Source organism: Artibeus jamaicensis, unplaced genomic scaffold (assembly GCF_021234435.1).
Source record: "Artibeus jamaicensis isolate MK-2021 breed Jamaican fruit bat unplaced genomic scaffold, CSHL_Jam_final contig_354, whole genome shotgun sequence".
NCBI classification, from domain to species: Eukaryota; Metazoa; Chordata; class Mammalia; order Chiroptera; family Phyllostomidae; genus Artibeus; species Artibeus jamaicensis.
In genome coordinates this window covers 20,160,184-20,182,135 of record NW_026521803.1, presented here as the reverse complement: position 1 = coordinate 20,182,135, position 21,952 = coordinate 20,160,184, and the positions used below count along the sequence as shown (strand labels likewise).

At 36.4% G+C, this 21,952-nt stretch overlaps 1 protein-coding gene across 3 annotated transcripts in view; it reads right to left on the bottom strand.

Annotated features, from left to right (window-relative positions):
* KIAA1328 (KIAA1328 ortholog) overlaps window positions 1–21,952 on the bottom strand; it is a 229,518-nt gene that overhangs the window by 193,052 nt on the left and 14,514 nt on the right. For all 3 annotated transcript variants that reach the window (XM_037154525.2, XM_053664401.1, XM_053664402.1), the window contains exon 5: window positions 10,728–10,843. In XM_037154525.2, the coding sequence (XP_037010420.2) occupies window positions 10,728–10,843 (116 nt within the window). The remainder of the gene's footprint in view (window positions 1–10,727; window positions 10,844–21,952) is intronic.

Here is a 21,952-nt window from a genome sequence, read left to right as displayed (position 1 = left end):
CCATACAGCAATGCAGTGATGCAAGAATGCAGTCAAGTGTCAGCGAAAACAGCAAAACGAATGGACTCAGTAATATTTCAGAGGGAAAATGATAAAAACTTGGTGGCTGAAAAGTCAAAGTACAAGAAAATCTCTAAAACATTTTACATATTTGATTTCTGGATAACCAAAATAACCAACTTTGGATAAAAAGCACAGAAAAAAATTACAAATTTTTATAAAATTGTGCTTTAAATCGGGCTAGAAAATAAAGCTCGTTGATATTTGTATAACTCACTGCTGTGGAAATGACTGCTGATCTCGGTGTTTGCTGCTGTGGAAATGTGTTGAAAGACCGCACTGTTAACTCTGCAGTGCGCTGCCTCAGTGACCTCTCCACATCTGTATCTGTAGAAGGAGAGTAACAGTATCTGCCTAAACTTAACTAGGCAATTATGAAGATTAAAAAGTGTAAGTGAAAGTGCTCTGTAAATAGAAAACCAATATACAATGTAGGCTGCGTTACTAATACAAGTATTAAAAAGTAACAGGAGATAGGAAACATTTAACATTATTTTGATGCCTCAGAATCATCATTATGAAGGTTAACTACTGCATTGCATTTAACATATGATGACCTAAGATGTATCTAGGTGGGTAGAGTTCTTGACTATTGTAGATTTTTAGTTCTTATGTAGTTTTGAAGTTTTTCTGTCAATTGCTCTGCCAGTTTCAATATCCTCACTGCAGTTCAATTTCTTACTTCGGTCTGCTTCTAATCTGCAAAGGCTAATGAACTAGACACCAGATAAAGACTTTATTATTATCCACATAATAGACTCAGGAACTCTCATATAAGAAAACTGTATCCATAGGGGACCAGGGCAGGTTGAGGAGTACTTCTTTTTATTCTTATTCTTAGAGGAGTTCCAGAAAACAAAGTGTAAATATAGCTCAATACCACAGAGTAACTTAACCTCTAAGAGTTTATTAAAATGAAATTAGTATATGGATAAAACTGTATAATTTTTTAACTTTCTGCAAACATTTATTATCAATTCTTCCCTGTAGTTAGCATTAATACCTAAATATTTTTAAAGATTTTATTTATTTATCTTTAGAGGGGCAGGGAAGGAAAGAGGGAGAGAAATATCAATGTGTGGTTGCCTCTCATGCGTCCCCTGCCGGGAACTGGCTTGTGCCCTGCAGGGGACACACGGCATGTGCCCTTACTGGGAATTGAACCAAGGCTGTTTGGTTCAAAGACCTGTGCTCAATCCACTGAGGTACACCAGCCAGGGCAATACCTAAATATTCTTAAGAGAACAAACAATCTTTGAGAATGCTTTAGGCAACAATACTAGTAATAAGCTGTTCTTTGCTTAAGCATGCTTATGTCTCTAATTCACATGAAAAGGTATTTAATCTGCTGTTATGATTTAAAATGGCATCCCAGGACAATATACAATAATAATAACCCCAAACTGCTGAAGTTATACAGCATCACCAAGAAATAAAATAGCCTCAAGCAGTACAACTTCTACATTGTTAGAGATAATTATTTGATTAGCAAAAGGACATTATCCAGGGCTTTTTAAATGGAATAAACTGACTTTATCCAAGTACACAAAATATATTCTGTCACCACAGAATTCAATTTGTAAACATAAAAAACAAAAACCTAATGTTTATTCAAAACAAAAAAGCAAGATTACCCTGGCTGGGCGGCTCAGTTGGTTGGAGCATCAGCATGTGCACCAAAAAGTTGCCGCTTTGATTCCAGGTCAGGGCACATACCTAGGTTGCAGGTTTGATACCCAGTCAGGGCACATACAGCAGACATCTGATCAATGTTTCTCTCTCATATCAATGTTTTTCTCTCTCTCTCTCTCTCCCTCCCCCATCTCTCTAAAATCAATAAACATAGCCTTAACTGAGAATTTTTTTAAAGGCAAGATTCATTAAAGCTGATAAGGTAACATGCCTTGCTATACTGTTGGTTGTCTTCATTTTAAGAAGTTTAATTGTTTTTTAAAGATTTTATTTATTTATTTTTAGAGGGAAAGGGGAAGAGAGGGAGAGAAACGTCAATGTGTGGTTGCCCCTCAAGGGCCTCCGACTGGGGACCTGGACCGCAACCCAGGCATATTCCCTGCCTGGGAATTGAACTAGAGACCCCTCGCTTCATAGGCCAGCACTCAATCCTTGGAGCTACGCCAGCCAGGGCAGAAGTATAATTTTTTAATTCTTCCCAAACTATTTCCAAGACTAGAGAAATCTGCCTCTTCTTATAAAGTGCCAGAAAACTTAGAAGAGACTTATCCTTTCTTTTGAACCTTACTTCCTTTTTCATGAAACTTCTACTATCCTTCCCCACACTCCATACCCATCCAACACCATTCCACTCAGATTTATGATAGTTTGTACAGTATGGTTTCTATCTGTTGCAAAAATCTAACAGATCATGGCAGTCTGGCTCCTTAGCAGAGATGTATAATTAAATGGAAAGCTTAGAATACCTCTGGAATATCACTATTATTCAAACCAATGATTTCTTTTTACATAATTAGATAAAGTTCTTGTGAATCTTCTCTACTCTATTTTCAGACATGGTGAGACCTTTGGCTCATTTTAAAACATTCCTCAAAAAGGTTAAAGTTAGTTTCTTTAAAATTCTTTCTTCCTAGAGCAAGGTAAGCACCTCTAAACCTCTTCAGTTGACTAAGTTGCAATCAGAGAGATCATGAAAACAGATCATTTCCTTCCTTCCACTCACTCTGGGCTGTTGGTTGTTGCTCCTCTAGTTCTTGTAGACGTCGGGTTAGGGTGTTCATGTGAGATTTTTCTATCTTATTTAAGCAGGTCTGCATGGCTATGAACTTCCCTCTCAGTGCTGCCTTCACCATGTCCCACAGGTTTCGGGTCATTGTGTGCTCATTTTCACTTGTTCCCCAATACTTTTTAATTTATTCCTTGATTTCATTGTTGACCCATTCACTATTCAATAACATATTGTTCAGTCTCCATGTATATGAATGTTTTTTAGTTTTTTTCCTTTAGGTTGGTTTCTGATTTCAATCCATTGTGATCTGAGAACATGCTTGATATTATTTCAATTTTCTTGCATTTGTTGAGACTTGTTTTGTGTCCTACCATGTGGTCTATCTTTGAAAATGTTCCACGTGCATTTGAAAAGAATGTATATTTTGCTTCTTTGGGGTGAAAGGTTCTATATGTATCAGTTAAGTCCATTTGATCTAGAGTGTCATTCAGTGCCACAATATCCTTGTTGATTCTTTGTTCAGAAGATCTATCCTATGTTGACAGTGGGGTATATAAAAATCCCCTATGATGACTGGATATTCTAGTCACAGTGATAAGACAAGAAATAGAAATAAAGGCACCCAAACTGGAAAGGAGGAAGTAAAACTGTCCTTATTTGCAGACAACATGATAGTGCACATAGAAAACTCTATGGTGTCCACCAAGAAGTTACCTGACCTAATAAGAAAATTTGGTAAAATAGCAAGATACAAAGTCAATATTCAGAAATCAATGACGATTTTATATATCAACAATGAGATATCAGAGAGAGAAACCAGGAAAAAAAAATCTCATTTACTATAGCAACAAGAAGAACAAAGTACCTAGGAATAAATTTAACCAAGGAGGTAAAAGACCTATACTTGGAAAACTATAGAACACTGAAGAAAGATATTAAGGAAGATACAAATGAATGGAAGCATATACCATGTTCATAGATTAGAAGAATTAACACTATTAAAATTTCCATACTGCCCAAAGCAATTTATAGATTCAACACAATTCCTATTAAAATACTGATAGCATATTTCAAAGATATAAAAAAGATATTCCAAAAATGTATATGGAACCAAAAGAACCCAAATAGCCTCAACAATCTTGAGAAAGAAGAATAAAGTTGGAGGGATTGCAATACCTGATATCAAACTATACTACAAGGCCACTGCAATCAAAACAGGCTGATACTGGCATGAGAACAGACACATAGATCAATGGAACAAAATAGAGAGCCCAGAAATAAACCTATATCTTTATGGTCAATTAATATTTGACAAAAGGGGCACAAACATACAATGGAGTAAAAACAGTCTCTTCAGTAGTGCTGGGAGAACTGGACCAATATGTGCAAAAAAATGAAACTAGACCATCGGCATACACCATACATCAAAATAAACTCAAAATGGATAAAAGATTTAAATATAAGTCATGACACCATAGAAGTCCCAGTGGAAAACATAGAAAGGAAAATGTCAGATATCCCACGTAGCAATTATTTTTGCTAATATATATCCTAGGACAAGGGAAATAAGGGAAGTAATAAACAAATGAGACTAGATCAAATTCAAAAGCTTATGTATGGCTAAAGAAACCATCAGCAAAATGAAAAGGGAACTGACTGTAACAGAACATATTTGCCAATGATACACTGGACAAGGGTTTACTCTCCAAAATATATAAAAAACTCATCCACCCAACACCAGGAAGACAAATAATCCAATTAAAAAATAGGCAAAGGACCTGAATAGTCAGTTCTCTAAGGAGGACACACAGAAGGCCCATAGACATATGAAGACATGCTGAACATCACTAGCCACCAGAGAGATGCAAATTGAAACCACAATGAGATACCACTTCATACCTGTCAGAATGGCCATCATTAGTAAGTCAATAAACAACTGCTGGCAAAGATGCAGACAAAAGGGAACCCTCATGCACTATTGGTGGGAATGCAGATAGGTATAGCCACTGTGGAAAACAGTATGGAATTTCTTCAGAAATCTAAAAATGAAACTGTATTTTGACCTGTCAATTCCACTGGTAGGATTATATCCTCAGAATCCTAAAACACCAATTCAAAAGATTCTATGAACATCAAAGTTCATAGCAGCAGAAATTACTATAGCCAATTGTTGGATGCAACCTAAGTCCCTGCCCATCATCAGTAAATGAGTGGATCAAAAAACCATGATACATTCATACAATGAAATACTATGCAGCAGAAAGAAAGAGGGAGCTCCTACCTTTTGTGACAGCATGGATGGAACTGGAGAATATTATGCTAAATGAAATAAGCCAGTCAGTGGGAGACAAATACCATATGATCTCACTATAAGAATTTAATGAACAAAATATACTGATGAACAAAATAGAACCATGAGCATAGACACATGGAACAGACTGACAGTGACCAAAGGGGTGGAGGTAGAGGGATAATAGTGGAAAGAAGGGAAAGGCACTAGTCAAAGAACATGTATGAATGACCCACAGACATGGACAACGGTGTGGGAATTGACTGTGGGGATGGGGGTTGGGCTGGGTGCAGGAGGGCAAAGGGGAAAAATGGGACAACTCTAATAGAATAACAATTAAAAAGTTAAAAAAATAAAAATAAATAAACATTTAAAAAAAGAAAGAAAACAGATTAGTAGGATTAACACACACACACACACACGCACACACACACACTTCTGTCAGTCTGGTTTCTGGGACAGGAATACCTGGTTTCTTCCCAATGAGCACTCAACAGGCATATGTAGTACAGAGAGGCTTCTCCCTTCATAGAAATTAGAAGATAAAGCCGAGAACATATCAATTTCATTCTATTACTCGGCCTTCTAAGCAGTGTAAGCATTTGCATAACCTAATGAAAATCAACCCACAGTGAAGAAAGGCCCAAAAATGAGAAACAGAGGAGCTGGTCATCTCATCCCTCATTCCTATGAGTCAAAGTAATAAGGAGAATTGCTATCTTTCTTCTAGTACCTACTACATACAAGACACTGCTAGGTTGAGTACACACACAATGAAGAGAAAATCACATTTTGGCAGGCCTGCAGAAAAGGCATTATCAGCTATCCACATATGACAGATGAAAAGAGAGACCCCAAGAAGTTCAGTAGCTTTCCCGAGGGCAGAGAGGTAGTCAGCCCTAGAACAAAACTTACACCGTAAAGCCCACAGTGCTTGCTTCTCTATCACTTCTCCTGCTGTGTCTGTTCAAATGGCGAAGTCAGCGAACATCAGACTTCACTTTCCTTCTGTAAGCTTTTGATATCATCCTGACCTAAGATATATGTTCTAGAAATACAACTAGCTCAAATATTAATCAACTTTTCTAATGACTACATCCTGTCTCACACTATACACGCTAATATATTTCAGAATTATTTCTATTGGAACAGTATACATATTTCTCTTTTGAAGTTTCAGATTTACCTCTCCTTTCAAACTCATTTAGCTATGCAAAAATATACAATGTTCATCAGACTGCTTGACTTTGTAAATGGCACATTCATTTACACAGTTAAATTCTCAGAAAATAAGCTTTCTCTGTGCAAAGACTGAAAATCACCAAGAATTTTTAACTTTTAGTAATAGTTCTCTATCTGCTGTAAGAACAAATCCTTCAAAGGCCTGATCCAAATGCAAACATGTAAAATATCTTTTCTCATATTTTTACTAAGGGACTGATCTGTGTTTGTATAATAGATCAACATATGAAGTTATTAGAACTTTTAAAATGGAGACCCATAAATTTAGTATAACACATCCTTAAAATGCCAAAAATCAGAATTCATATCGTTCCTCATACAGAAATAGACATTAAAAATGACCTGAAATGATCAGATTTCATGTATATTAAAGAGTCTGAATCATTCATGATAGGTAATGTATCTGTAGTTAAAATTATATTGTTTTAAATTATAACCTTGTGTTATGTTTCTAAGTTTTATAGTTTCATGTACTGTAAAATCATCTAGATTAACCTTTGACAGGTTTGTGCTGGTAAAGGAGATTTATACCTGAGCAATGTACTTGGAGTAAAAACCTCAGTTGTCATTGTTTTTAGTATCTTCCTTTCTCTCTGACAAATTCCACAAATACCACCTATCTTGTTGACCAAAAAAAAAATCTTAAACTAATTATGTTAACTAAACCATTTCAGTTATTGATAATGGTCTAACATTTAGTCCCATCTTCATCCACAATAATCAAAAAGGCTGAAGTCAAATCCCCTCAAACCATGTGAAAATAGGTCTACATCACATGGCTTAAGTCTTTGGCTTTACTGACATGCCTCTTCCTTTCCCCTTTAGCTTATATGATAGAGCAGGGGTCAGCAAGCTTTTCTGGAGGTGGGTATATAGTAAATACTGTAGGCTAGGTAGGCCACAGGGCCTTTGTTGCAACTATTCAACCTGCAGTTGCAGTGCCAAAGCAGCCATAGACAATACACAAATGAGGAGATCTGGCTGGATTTAGCTGGCACCCTACTGGATTAGGCTCACAGCAGCAGTATGATGACCCCTGAGCTAAGTCATGGGGGAAAGAGGAAAAACTGTCTCACTACGATCACCTGGGGCATCTCAATATTTAGCTGGGCAGGAAGAAACCATTCATGGCCATACTGATTTTAAATTGCTTCAGCACTAAATGCAATTAATCTTGACCCAGAGAGTACTAAATGCAATAGTCCACCAAAATTAGACTCTACTTTTCCAGATAACCATATATTTTTATTAAGTATATCACCAGATAAACACAGCCCCACTCCACACCAGGGTTTCTAAATTGTTTGCTCCCTCCCTCTCTCACCTTATTTCCATAACTCACTCCCATTCCACTGGACATAATAATAATTTTTTTTTTTTTTCGCTCAGGAAGGTCAAGGTAACACCACTTCCACCCTATGTAAAAAGTGGTTTTTATTTCCCCTACTTCTGCTACCAGACAGAGTTGGAGGCTGCCTTCATTCTTAACCACCTCCTCGCTTGCTGCTTTCTAGTGTATCAATCGGACATGGTAAATGCTCCCTCTTCTCAGCCTCTCTTGCAGCTTAGCATGGCCAAGTAATAAAGTTTAGGACAATAAATATCTCATGAAAGACTGCGGGGGGTATGGAGGTGGAGAAAGATTATATGTTTTTTTTAAAAAGTAGAGAGTTACAAATTCCAGAATCTCTTCCTCCCCCTTTCTTCCTACCTTCATGCAAACGTGATACCTGGAATGGGAGCAGCCCAGAATTCTGCCCCATTAGAAGGGCTAAGGGAAATGTACAGGTCCCGCACTGAAAACTATACGCCAGTGAACCCACGCTAGAAGCCACATATCTCCAGAGTCATCGTATGGGGAATAAACAGAACCCTGTAAAGCAAACGTTTGTTACAGTAAAAGCATTCCTAATCCACCTTTTATGAAAGAGCTACGGCCCTAAGATACTACTCCTCTTGAGAAGTGAAAAGACCAAACTGGCGGAGCACAGTCTGTAGTGAACTGACTGAATAGCACTACTTTAACCTAGAGAGAAAAGTAGCAGGAAGAGGGTCTGGCCTGAGGTTGACAACCTGGGCAATAAAGCCAATGAGGGCAAAGAAGAGAGAAGGCTCAAAAAGAGTATTCAAGTGCCAAAGAGATCTAGGAAAAAAATAATTGAAAAAGTACTCCTTTAGAATTGTGGGGCCAGTAAGCCTTCAGAATGTTCTACTCAGCCAATCAAATCTGAGAATTCTGATTTATATTACCATCATGTACTCCTACTTTTTGAAAAATACAAATTCATAAGTCATTTTTATATTTATATTTTATATTTTTAAGCTGATCGATTTACCTTTATGCTTCTATTTTTCTAGTACTAAGAAAGGTATAGTTACTTTCAATATATGATCATTTTTTGGCACTTGAAGAACCTTTGAAATAATTAATAACAATCATGTTAATGGTGATACTGACATCTATAAGAACAAAAGATTTCTCAAGCACACTGTTTATCTGGCAGATCCATCACCCTAACTTTAGGGACAGTCACTTCTCTTTTTATATCAATGCCACTACAAAAAACATGAAAAAATAAGTAATGCTACCCAGTCAAAAGAAACTTCAGAAATGATTATTTTAACACACATATCCCTTAAAATATAATTCTTAAGTTATAATACCAGTTTTTGTTTTACTTTCTTAAAATTATATATGAAGGGGGAACCCCTGCAAAAATGGAATTATCTTCTGGAGGGTGAGCACCTTGTGGTACAGGATTCCCCTGTTGGATTAATGTTCTAGGAACCCATCTGTAGCAGTGCACCAGCTGGCTTTGTTGAGAGGCTGTGTTCAGCTTCAGTGACTTTTCTGGAAGACTCAACACGCTTGCCCATTTCATGATGGGTGAGTTAGGAGCACACCTGCCCACAGAGCGCTGAGTGTTCAGTTTTTGACCAAAAATGGCATGACCGCTATGCCCCACCCCCTCTGTTCATCTGCTCTTGCCCTGAAGAGACTTTTTTTTGTTTTCCCAGATGAAAAAATCCTCAAAGAGAAACATTTTACTGATGGGAAAAGGGTGAAACAAAAAAATGGCAGAAACATTAAAAGGCATCAAAATAGATGAGTTCAAAACTGTTTTTAGCAATGGAAAAAAGTCTCCATAAGTGTTAATAACTGAGAGTACTTAGAAGATGACTGAAGTTTAAACATGTAAAAATAAGCACACAATTTTAATAAATAAATTCTTTTGGAGTCCCCCTCACATATGTATATACAAACATGTGTGTATATATATAGCCATGCACCACTTAATTTGCACCTAGTGGTGCAAGAACTGCTTCATGAGGCGATTTCTCTGTGTGTGAGCATCATAGAGTGCACTTACACGAACCTAGGTGGTGCAGCCTAACGCACACCTACATCACAAGCTTGTACAACATGTCACCGCACAAAACAGCATGAGATTAAATCAAGCACATGGGAAAATGATGCGATCGAGGGACGCGGTAAACACAGATGTGTGAGGCTGCTGTTTGTGTAACATGGCACACTGACAGCATGACTTTTTTTAAGTAGAAAGAATACACTGTAAAATAAAAATAAAAAGTGTAGTACAGCAAATACATTAATCAGTAATAGTCGTTTACTATCATTTCCCAGTATGATGTACTGTACATAACTGTATGTGCTGCACTTTTGTAGGGCCAGCGGCGCAGTAGTTTCGTCTACACCGGCACCACCACAAACACAGGAGCAATGCATTCCACTATGACATGAGGGTGGCTGTGACATCACTAGATGACAGGACTTTTTCAGCCCCATGATAATCTTGTGGGGCCATGTTTGTGTATTAGGTACATCACTAACCAAAACGCTACGTGGTGCATGACTGTATGAACACACACTCATTCACACACACACACCCCTCCCTAGTTCCAATGCCAATAGTTTTCTCCTCCATGAGAATAGTTTGGGGCGTCTTGCTGCAGTGTAAAACACTTATCAATTACAACACCTATAAATCACCACAGACTTTTTAAAATGTTTATGATTTCAGAGTAGAATTACTTAGGACTGTCAAAAGTTTAGCTGGAAAGAATACCAAATACAAAGAGGTCTCAGGCTCAACTGTAGTAGTGGAATGGAAGAATTTAATAAAGTTCCAGCACTACATTTTAGTGCCCAAATTTCTTACTGTCTTTCTTCGTTGACAAATGGATGCTCCACAGCAGAACAGCGGCCACAGCATAGCTGGGTGGCGAACCACGCACAAAGGAGGCAACGGCACATGCTGCCCAGCGTCCTCCTGCCTGCCTAGGAACGGCAGCCCACGTAGACTCATTCTGTTGTAAATCAGAGCAATTATTTATTTCTCTGGTGTTTACATTTTCTTCATAAAAGGGTCAAACTTCCTGCATGTTAAAAAACAGAACTTTCAAAAAGGATATCTTCCCTTTCTTTGATGATCAGTTCATTCTGTTCTTCCAGCTGCTTGATCTTCCTCTCAAATGACTCCTGCTCAGCTCTGAGTCGCTCTTCAGTCACCTCCTTTTCCTCACTCACTCTGCGAGAAAAAAAGGAAAGAAAATGCCTCTGAGAATGAAGTAGAGCATGTGCCTAGAGCTGCAGTTTACCAAAACTAGACTTCTTCCAGAGGAATGCTTACCTCTTTCACAGGTTTCTTCAGGGGTACTCTATGTATTTTTTTCATTTTTTAAGTATATTTATTGATTCTGCTATTACAGTTTCCCAACTTCTCCCCTTTGCCCCTTCCATCCAGTGCTCCCTTTCCCTCCAGTAATCCCCCCCCATTAGTTCATGTCCACCTTTTATAAGGCAATCTTTCACACCTTTGCAATAAAATATGGATGTGAGTTTAAAATCAAGAAAGTTCTCAGAAGTATCTTAAATATGCAAAGTTCAACTTGAGACATAGTTTCCCAATTATAATGTAGGACAGAAAAGTATCTGATTTTTAAAATATTAGGTTTCATTTCTTCATTTGCAAAATAGACAGTCAAATTATTTTATTTTACATATATTTTATACTTAAAAAAAGATTTTATTTATTTATTTTTAGAGCAAGGGGAAAGGAGGGAGAAAGAGGGGGAGAAACATCAGTGTGTGGCTGTCTTGCATATGCCCTAAACCAGGGACCTGGCCCACAACCCAGGTATGTGCCCCGACTGGGAATCGAACCAGCAACCCCCTGGCCTACAGGCCTAAGCTCAATCCACTGAGCCGCACCAGTCAGGGTTAGATATTTTTATACTTTTACTTAAATACTGTCAATGACATAAACATACAAACCACTTAAACGTGTCACTAAATATACAGAGGAATTTTACTCTGTTCTTCAGGTTCTGATATCCTGCATTCCTCAGTGACATACAAATGACTAGGCTAGAGTAAAAACATGGCATGAACATAAAAATTTTACACTACATTTATTCTTAATCCAAAAGAATTTTAAAGTTAAAAATGCTAACTCCAAATTTTTGATTCTTTAATGTCTAATTCTGAAAAGCATTCAATTCGATCCTACCAAAAAGGGGTGGTCCTTAACAAGAACAATAAAGGAATACAAATCGCTTTAAAACCCCCCAGAGAAACAACTAAACAACATTCAAACTTATTTAAAATGAGAACCCTGATTTTCACGATACCCTGTGCACTCAGATGTTCGCCCTGAGTTTCTGTTACTCGTGCTTGTTTCCCCAGAGAGAGCACCACACATTTATCCTACAGGTTCGCACAGGGATGCGTGTAAGTGAAATCCACAGGGAATCCAAACCTTTCCTTTGAGCTCCTAAAGTTGTTTCTCCCAGAATCCTCTTCTACCAGAACAATTTCTGAATGACACGAACTCTATAGCTTTTCCTTTCTTGCTAGCCTTCTGGTGGAAATATTGAAATCAATGATGTCAATAAAACAGAATAAAAATTAGAATTTTAGAGTGTTTAAGAGTTGACTGCATTTTCTTTGAAATAATTTGTGTGAAATGCATGGCACACAGCAGTGTTAATAAAATAAGTTTATTTCTTCTCGCTTATCCTGACATTCAAATCATTTTCTCAACCCTATTATTTATGATTAGCATAATATTAGACCGATGAATAGAACTGAGGCCCTTCTTTCTAAGAAGGTAATCTCTAAAACTGATATAATTACAAGGAATCCAGACAACTAAACAAACAACAAATATATCTATATGCAGAGGATTTATGCTCCTGCCTTGTAGACTGTCAAATTTCCCTTAACACTGCACTCAACACAGAGGCTATCTCGAGAGCCGGGCAGGTCAGAGCACAAAGGTGCACCCCAACATTTACTCAGTCCCTTTGTCCAAACTGAAAGAGCTCCATGGGAACTCTAGGGCGCTGGGCACAACTGCCTGTACACACATCCCACAATGCCAGAGTCTGTGAGGAGCTTTTCCGGACACTTAAACTGCTCTATCCAGAAAAATTATCACTACCCTATTTAAACGGGGGTTTTTTTGGTCTTTTCTGTTACGCTGCTGTGATTAGACTACCCTTTAGCAATTATTATGCTCTGGAAGGCTATAAAATTAACAAGCTATGATGGGTACACAGTGCAACACAGTGCAACTTACAGGGCTTCTTTGTGGCCCATTAAAATAGTTAATATAAGCAAGTATATTAATACAGCTTTTGAATGCAGAGAACTTGCCAATAAAATCACCTCAAGATTTGACATTCACTATGAAATCTGTCTTCTTGTTTAATTTATGTTCAATAATATTTCCCATGAGGTATGTGTTAGAGAAAATATCTGGTATTGTAATCTACATTTTTCATTCAAAGCATTCTCCGACCACAAAGTAGCATAAAAAGACTTAATCCTCTATCTCATTTAAAGTATAGCAACAAGTTAATTAACAAAATGAGAAGCTAAGTATAAAAAAGGGAAATATTTAACTAATAGGACAAAAAAGTCAAAACTGACAAAAGGATATTCCCAGAGATGGTTTATTAATTATTTACAAAGAGGACAACAGCCTATTCATAAAGTAAGATTGTTAGCATTTATTTAATGCCTCTGAGTATTTCTCAAAAACTTCCACAAAATGTACTGTTATCTAACAAAAACAGAGAATCTATACCCTCATAATTGGGTGGTTGGGCTGAAAATTGTGCTGAAAATACTGAATTTCTTTGAAATCTTATGGTTTAGCTCAAATATCCCTGAATATTTTATATTTTTCTCCATACAACGATCTTTTCTGTTTCTAAAAGTTTTCCCAGACCCATGTATTCTAAATTTTTTAGTAAAACTAATGTTCTAGAAAGAGATTTATTATGTGGCTATGCAAACCCCTGATGTTCTTTTAGATACTCCAGGAAAGGGTACTCACACACTAATGTGAAAGACAAGGTCAAGTCCGCAAAACGTCTATCCCGAAGAGAATTACAGCTCACCCAGGGGTCAACTCAATTAATTTCTTCCCTTATTTAACATCTTGCATTTGAGAGCTGGATAATTCTGGCTGCATTTTATTAATCCTGAATATCAGTTTAGTGGGTAAGAATTGGAGAAGGAAAAAACAGATTTCATCGGACATGCAGCACAGAAAGGGCCATATTGTTTTCAAGCAAAAGTAAGTGGCCCTGGCTGGGTGGCTTCTTTGGTTGGAGTGTTGTCCCACACAACATAAGGCTGCAGGTTCAATTCCTGCTCAGGGCGCACACCTAGGTTGTGGGTTTGATCCTCAGTTGGAGCCCATATGTCAGGTAACTGACTGATGTTTCTCCCTCACATTGATGTCCGTCTTGTCTGTCTCTCGCTCTCCTTCCTCTCTCTCTAAAAATCAACTAACATAATCTCAGGTGAGGATTTTTTAAAAAGTAAACGCGTAATAAAAAGAATGGCTTTCATCATTAAAAAACATTTCTGTGAAATCACCTTGATATCCTCTTTACAAATTTTAACATTTGGCCATTGTTTAAAATGTACTGTCTAAAGGAACAGAGGTGCTTTAAGAAATCACAGACAGCAATCGACGTGAAAAGGGTTCTAAGAACTACGGAGTAATACTGAATGAATGTAGATGTAAAAATCCTCAACCAAATACTACCAAACAGAATTCAGCAGCATAAAAAAGGATAAAATACCACAACCAGCTAGGATTTATTCCAGAAATGAAAAGTTGGTTTAATACTCAAGTATCAATTAATATATCGATAATACAATATATCAAGAAAATAAAGGACAAAAACCACATGATCATCTAAATGAATATAGAAGAGAGTTTGAAAAAACCCAATGATTCAAAATTAAAAAAAAAAAAAATAGGAAGGTAAAATGTTCCTCAACCTGAAAAAGGCCATCTACAAAAAACCTACATGTAATACCGTATTAATGTTAAGTCTGAATTCTTTCCTCCTATGATCATGACCAGAACAAGGATATCTGCTCTCACCACTTCGATTCAACACTGCACTGGAGATTATAATCAGGGTAATAAGGTAGGAAAAAACAAATGAAAGGCATCTAAATTTTAAAGGAAGAAGTAAAACCATCTCTATATCAGGACATGATTTTGGACACAGAAAATCTCAGAAATCTACTAGAAAACTATTACAACTAATGAAAGAGTTCATTAAGATTTCAGGATACAGGTCGATATACAAAAATCAATTGTTTATACACTAGCAGTGAACAAACTCCCCCAACCCAAATTAAGGAAACATTTACATTTAAATGCAGTTAAATTTACATTTGCATGAAGAGAAATAAAATACACAGGAATAAATTCAACAGAAGCAATACTTATATACTGAAAATTAGAAAGCACTGTTGAAAGAAACTAAAGATCTAAGTAGATGGAAAGACATTCCACGTTCATGACTAGAAGACAGCATGACAAGGATGGCAGTACTACACTGATCTTCGGATTTGACTCAATCTCTATCAAAATCTCAGCTGGTTTATTTGCAGAAATTGACAAGACTGTCTAATCTGAAAATTCTTATGAAAATGAAAGGGACTCAACCCTGGCTGGTTGTAGCTCACTGGATTGAGTGCAGGCCTGCAAACCAAACAATCGCGGTTTGATTCCCAGTCAGGGCACACATCTGGGTTGCAGGCCAGTTCCCAGCAGGGGATGCACGAAAGGCAAGCATACATTGGTATTTCTCTCCCTCTCTCCTTCCCTTCTCCTCTAAAGATAAATAAATAAAATCTTTTAAAAAAATGAAAGGGACTCAACTATACCTTGAAAAAGATGAAGGACTCACATTTTCCAGTTTCAAAGCTTACTAGAAAATGACAGTTATCAAGACAGTGTGGTACTGGTGTAAGGACAGACATACAGATCAGTGGAACAAACATAAACACTCACATTTACAGCAAACTCATTTTACAACCAGGTACCAAGAAAACCAAAGGGAAAGAATAGCCTTTCCAACTAATGGTGACGAGAGGACTTGCTATCCACATGCAAAAATCTAAAACTAAACTCAGTCCTCTCCCTACTTTACCCTATACACAAAAATTAACTGCAAATGAATCAAAGACCAAAATGTAAGAGCTAATACTATAAATTCTTGAAAAAAAAACACAGGTATAAATCTTTATGACCTTGGATTAGGCAATGGTTTCTCAGATATGACACCAAAAACCCAAGTCATAAAAAAGTAGACAAATTGGACTTCATCAAAATTAAATACTTTGGGGCTTCAAATTACACCATCAAGAAAAAAGAAAGTAAAATACAATATGCAGAATGAGACCAAATTTTTGCACACAATTTATTTGATAAGGGACTTATAAATACAGTACATAAAGAACTCTGAGAACTCAACAACAAAAAGACAAAAAAAAACAACTCAATTTGTAAGGACTGAATGAATAGACTTTTCTCCAAAGAAGATATGCAAATACCAACAAGCACATGAAAAGATGCTCAATATCATTAGTCATTAGGAATGTATATCAAAACCACAATTAAATGCCACTTTATACCAAATAAAATGGTACAATCAAAAAGACAGATAATAAATGTTAGAAAAGCTGTGGAGAAATTGGAACCCTCATATACTGCTGGTGGGAATGTAAAATGGTGCCCACACCCTGACAGTCAGGTGGTTCCTACACAGGTTAAACATAGAGTTACTATATGACTTAGCAATTCCATTCCTAGGTATATACCCAAGAAATAAAACATCCACATAAGAACTTGCGAAAAATGCATAATCTGACTCTAATCAAGAGAAAGTACCAGATAAATCCATATCCAGATGGATAAATCCAGAACATTAAGGAACATTCTACAAAATATCTGACTAGTGTCAAGGTTATAAAAGAATGAAAAACTATCACAGATTATAAAAGACTAAGAAGAACTGACAACTAAACACAATGACTGAACTGGATTTCAGATCAGAAAAAGTGACGTTGGTGAAATGTGAATAAAGTCTATAGTTAGGTATAGTACTGCACCACTATTAATTTCTCAATTTTGATAATTGTACTACAGTTATACAAAATGTTAACAGTATGGAAAGCTGAGTGAAGTAAATATGAAAATTCTAACTTTGTAAATTTTTTATTCTAAAATTATTTCAAAGTAAAATGTTAAAAAAAAAATTCCACCCAAATGTAAATAGCACACATATAAGAAAGTAAGGGTGGAAAGGAGTGGAATGTTAGAGTGATTTTACTTTTATCTGTGATTTTATTTTTTGAATAAGATGATGGTTTTAATATTTGTATAATTACAAGTATGCTAAAATTAGCGGGGGGAATAAGCTATAGAGTGACTAAAGATGTCATTTTTCTGGGCTCTAGTAGAGCTAGTATAATATTGAATAATCGAATATTGATAACATTGAATAAAATGTTCAATATTATTCAGTTCTCTTTGTTATATCTTGAATTAATCAATTACTTTAAAAACTACTAGCAAAAAATTTGGCATAACATAAAATGACAAAAAGTTATTATGTCTTCCACAAATATTTTGCAAAAGTAGATTATCTTGCAGTAAATGATCTAATTGTTTTTCAAGTAAAAGCTGATAATTAATATAAGAATAAACACTTTCAGTTATAAAGCACTAACTTGAGAATAATCAAGTCTGAAATGTCAAATGTTCCAATTTTGAGACAGCAACCTAGATAAGTAGTTTTATAAAAATTTCTGGTAACCTCTGCTCTTAACTCTTCCCTTAGGTCAATGAGTCTTCCTTTCTCTTGTTGATTTCAGGTTTAAGAAATCTGAATCCATTATAATAAGTATTTAAAAAATAAACTATGAAAGAGACTAATAATCATAGAAAGGCCAAGGCTAAAAACAAAGACAGACAGAAAGCTGCCTGAGAAATGAATGAAAAGCTATTGTATACACAAGGTCTGTCCAGAAAAAGTCCTGCCATTGGTAATATAACAAGAATGGTCTGCACAAAATCACATAACCTGGCAGCCAAGGACAGTGGACTGGACTGCACATGTGTGGACAATAACAACTTCATTGTATTAGTCAGTGGGGGGTGGTAGACTCTGATGAGTGAACACGTGTACTGTGTGGCTGTCACATTCAAAATGAACAAGTAGAGCCACGAATCTGCATCAGATTTTGCATTCAGCTTGAACACTCCTCCATGGAAACTATTCAAATGATTCAGAAGGGCCCAGCAACTGCTGATTGGCAGCTTCATCACGACAATGTGAGCACTTACTGCATCACATCTCATGCAGAGTTTTTTGCTGAAACATCAAATCACCCAGGTGACTCAGCTCCCCTACAGCCCAGATTTGGCACCCTGAAACTTCTGGCTTTTCCCAAAACTAAAATCACCTTTGAAGGAAAAGAGATTTCAGATTGTCAATGAGATTTAAGAAAATATAGCAGGGCAGCTGATGGTGACTGCAAGAACTGTGTGAGGTGCCAACTCTGAAATGGACTGAGGTGTCTGTCTACTTTGAAGGGGACTGAGGTGTCACTGTTCTATGTACCATGTTTCTTATATCTTTTATGTTCTTCTACTGTATCTATCTTGTATCTATTTTTCATAGTACATGGCTGGATACCTTATGGACAGATCTTGTACTTGTGTATCACACGTGCCTACAGTTGTGCTCTTTCAACTTTTCAGAATCAAAATATGGCCCATGCATGACTCTAAGTAGACCCAGCAGAATACTCTGAGTAGACCTAGCAAGCTCAAGGAGACTGTTCACATCCATACAGCGCTGTACATGTTTCTAGAAGCCATGAGGAAAGGGAAGAAAATACAACAGAGCAGTTAACCTCTTTTAGCAAGTAATATCTGGCCAGAACTAAGAGAAAGATTATTGAGTACATATGAGTTACTCCCAAAATATTCTTTGAATTATAGAATTCTTAGAATGGACAATATGAAAATAAATTTTGGCATACTAACTATTCTACAGTGTCGACATAAACTGAAGTTCAGAGTATGCTTTGCACCTAAAACAGATGAAAAATTCCTTATTTTTTCTTGAAATGTTCTATATAATCTGTTATAAATACCATTTACACAAAAAATTCCACAAGGCTTCAAAAGGGAACTAAATCACTGAAAAATTAAAGTCCTAATATTTTATTGCACTGCAATGTACATTCAATTATAACAAAAAAGTTATGATTAGTTTAAAAAAACTAAAAGAGTAGAATAAACATATAATAATGATCTACCCATTTTTCTATGGGAGACTAATGGTGCTACACTTCCAATTTTTCTTCTGAGAAATGTCAAGTAGTACCAGCAAACTGTCCTTTGGGAAATATCAGTATCCGAGCCTCCAAAAGAAGCCTGTCTTCAAATGAGTCAGTGGACCAGTATTCCCCGGGGAACCATGCATGCTTTGACAATGCAGGCACAGGACAAGAAATAGGAGAAAATTTTTTAGAATTTTTTGAATATGGCTCATATACATCAAAAAAATGCAGTGTGGCCAAGATTATTTAAAACTTTTTTCTTTTAAAAACTAAGCTATAGTCCAGTTTGTTTATTACTCTATGGCAGCAATTTTCCACCGTTTTCTTCTCAAGGCGCACACAAACTAATTACTAAAAGTCTGCGGCACACTGGAAATATATTTTATTTCTTGCCCGTATGAAAAAAAATAGGCATAATTTTGATTCATTCACAACAGACAGCTATTGTCATGTTGGCTGTTGTCTTTTTTAAAATTTGATAATCTATAGAAAAGAGGTTAGTGCCCCCAACCAAATAGCCAGATATTGGAAACCGCTGCTCTAGGGTGTTCTCCCCCATCTTAAAAAAATCTCAGTTAAAAAAAAAAAAAAAACAAATGCAAATGCATGCATAAGGAAGTTATCATCTCTCAGCACAAACTACAATATTTTGCAAAGCCAATCATTTTTCAAGTCCCCATAAATGACAGTTTTTACCATCTATGCAAACAATGCATTAATTTTACTGTAAAAGACTTGCTGAGGTCACTTAATTCAGCAATCTTGAACAAAAAGAAATCTCTCTAGCCTTATACCTCTGAAAAAGATCAATATTTCACTCATCCTTCTGTAAATGTAAATCAAATACTAGACGCCTCAGCAAAATGCCCTCATTTACTCAAAACCCATATATCAAGTCACCTCTTCCACTAACTAAATAATTCAAAAATCTCTGGTATCTATTCTCTATTAGCCTATTAATTTGTATGTGTATTCCATTATTTTATTAGTGTGCTTATCACAGGTAAGAAAAGTTCCCTGATTATATGCAAATTATTAGAAGGCATTTGCACATTATTAAAAAGTCATACTAGGTTTTTTAAATTAAATGTACATATTTGGTCTCTAGCCAAATAGCACAGTACTGCTTGCTCATGCTCAGGTTAAATTTACCTATGAACCATACATATTCTTTTAATACACTATGCCTAACCAGTAAGTCCTTCTCTAAAATGAATTTCTAATTTAGTTTTATTCTTCAGCACATAATCACCTGCACTTGTCACTACTGTCTTATATACTGTTTAATGAATGCATGTCTCCAACCTGTTATGCCAGTTCTAAATGTTATTTATATCTTCTAATATTTGTTTTTGTTTAAAAACATCAATAAGCCCTATACGCTTCGTTCTGATACTTGCACACACAGTACCAACACAGATTACTGACTGAAAAGGACCTCGGGGCTAGATTCTCAATAGAGCCCTCCAAGACTGGCTTGGCTGTACTGAATTTTCTCTATTTTTCTGTTTTCAATTTTATTGATTTTTTTTGCTCTTATCTCTGTTATTTCTGTTCTTCTGTTGCTCTGGATTTACTTTGTTCTTTTCCGTGTTTCTTAAGTGAGCATTCTTTAATGTGAGCAGTTAATGCTATAAACTTTCTCATTACTGTTTCATTGTAAGTTGGTCTTGGAATTCAGACATGCCCACTTTTCCCATTGACACTGTTAAAGTTGAGGCCATGTTTTCATTTTAAAACATGGCCTCATTTTAACCAGTTAAAAACAAAAAGTTAATGCTTTGGTAAGAATGCTTTTCACCTCAAAGACACTGTTAAAAAGAAGTTACAGTTTTCACTTTGCTTTTATAGTGCATTTCCGTTTTGGGTGCTAAGTGCTCTCTGTGACCTTTCCCCTAAGATAATGTTGGTGAATCTTCCCTGCAGCTGAAATTCTTTTAAATTTGCTACACTTGAATATGTCGTAGGAATACATAAAGATTTTTCAATTTTCTGACACTTTCCCCATTGGGTTTAACCTTTATCACAAACAAAGCAACCTTCAATTTTCATACCTCATTTTTACTGAAAGACATGAATGAAAACAACTTTTAAAACTTCAGCCTCCTAGTACTCTTCTGTTAATACTTTTTCATTATTCTCTATTTATTCAAAAGTCTATTACTTTAAAAAGCCATATACCAGGCAAAGTAAGCAGAACACAAAGAAAGCCAAGTTTCTGTCCTATTTTAAATGACAAGATTTGGAAAGCAAAGTATTTAAATATAAAACAATGTGTTCATGAAAGGGAAATACATCTAAATGCCCTTTACTCAAAGAGAAAACCTTTTTCTCTTCTAAAATAAAAGTTAAACTTTTATTTCCTCTTTGTCTTCTTCATTTTCTACTTTTCCTTTTTTTCTTGAACAAGTAAGTCCTAAAACCATGACAGGGCACAGTTGCTATCAGTGTGAGACCAAGAGGGCGTGTGACCAGATTTGTCTAGTGGGACAGCAGCGACCAAGCAGGTTGAGAAGGGCATCAACACTCAGGGGTATCTGGCACAGGTACTGAGATGAGAAGAGTGTCCATCTACATGGAAGAGGATGGGTATCATTAGTTCCTTGAGCACTCGGTGTGGGTATCCTTGCAAAGGTTGTGGGAGTGAGCTGGCATGGAGATTCAGAGCCCAAGTACAGGAGACTGTTCTGCATGGCGTAGGCCCAACTCTTACTCGGAAATGCCAGTGGAAAGCGAAGTCCGAAGCACAGGACCTACACCCACAGATAGGTTCTCCTGTGAGGAATCAGGCCTTCATTGTACCTAGGCTGCTATGAGACTTGCTTTTGCTAAAACTCCCTCACCCTGAATTGAGGCACAAGTGCTTACTGTAATTTCCTAAAGTCTGTCATAAACCTCCCAAGTGTAGAGTGTGACCAGTTCCACCACTTTTTCCCCTGATTTGCAACATCCTTCTCTTTGGAGTAAT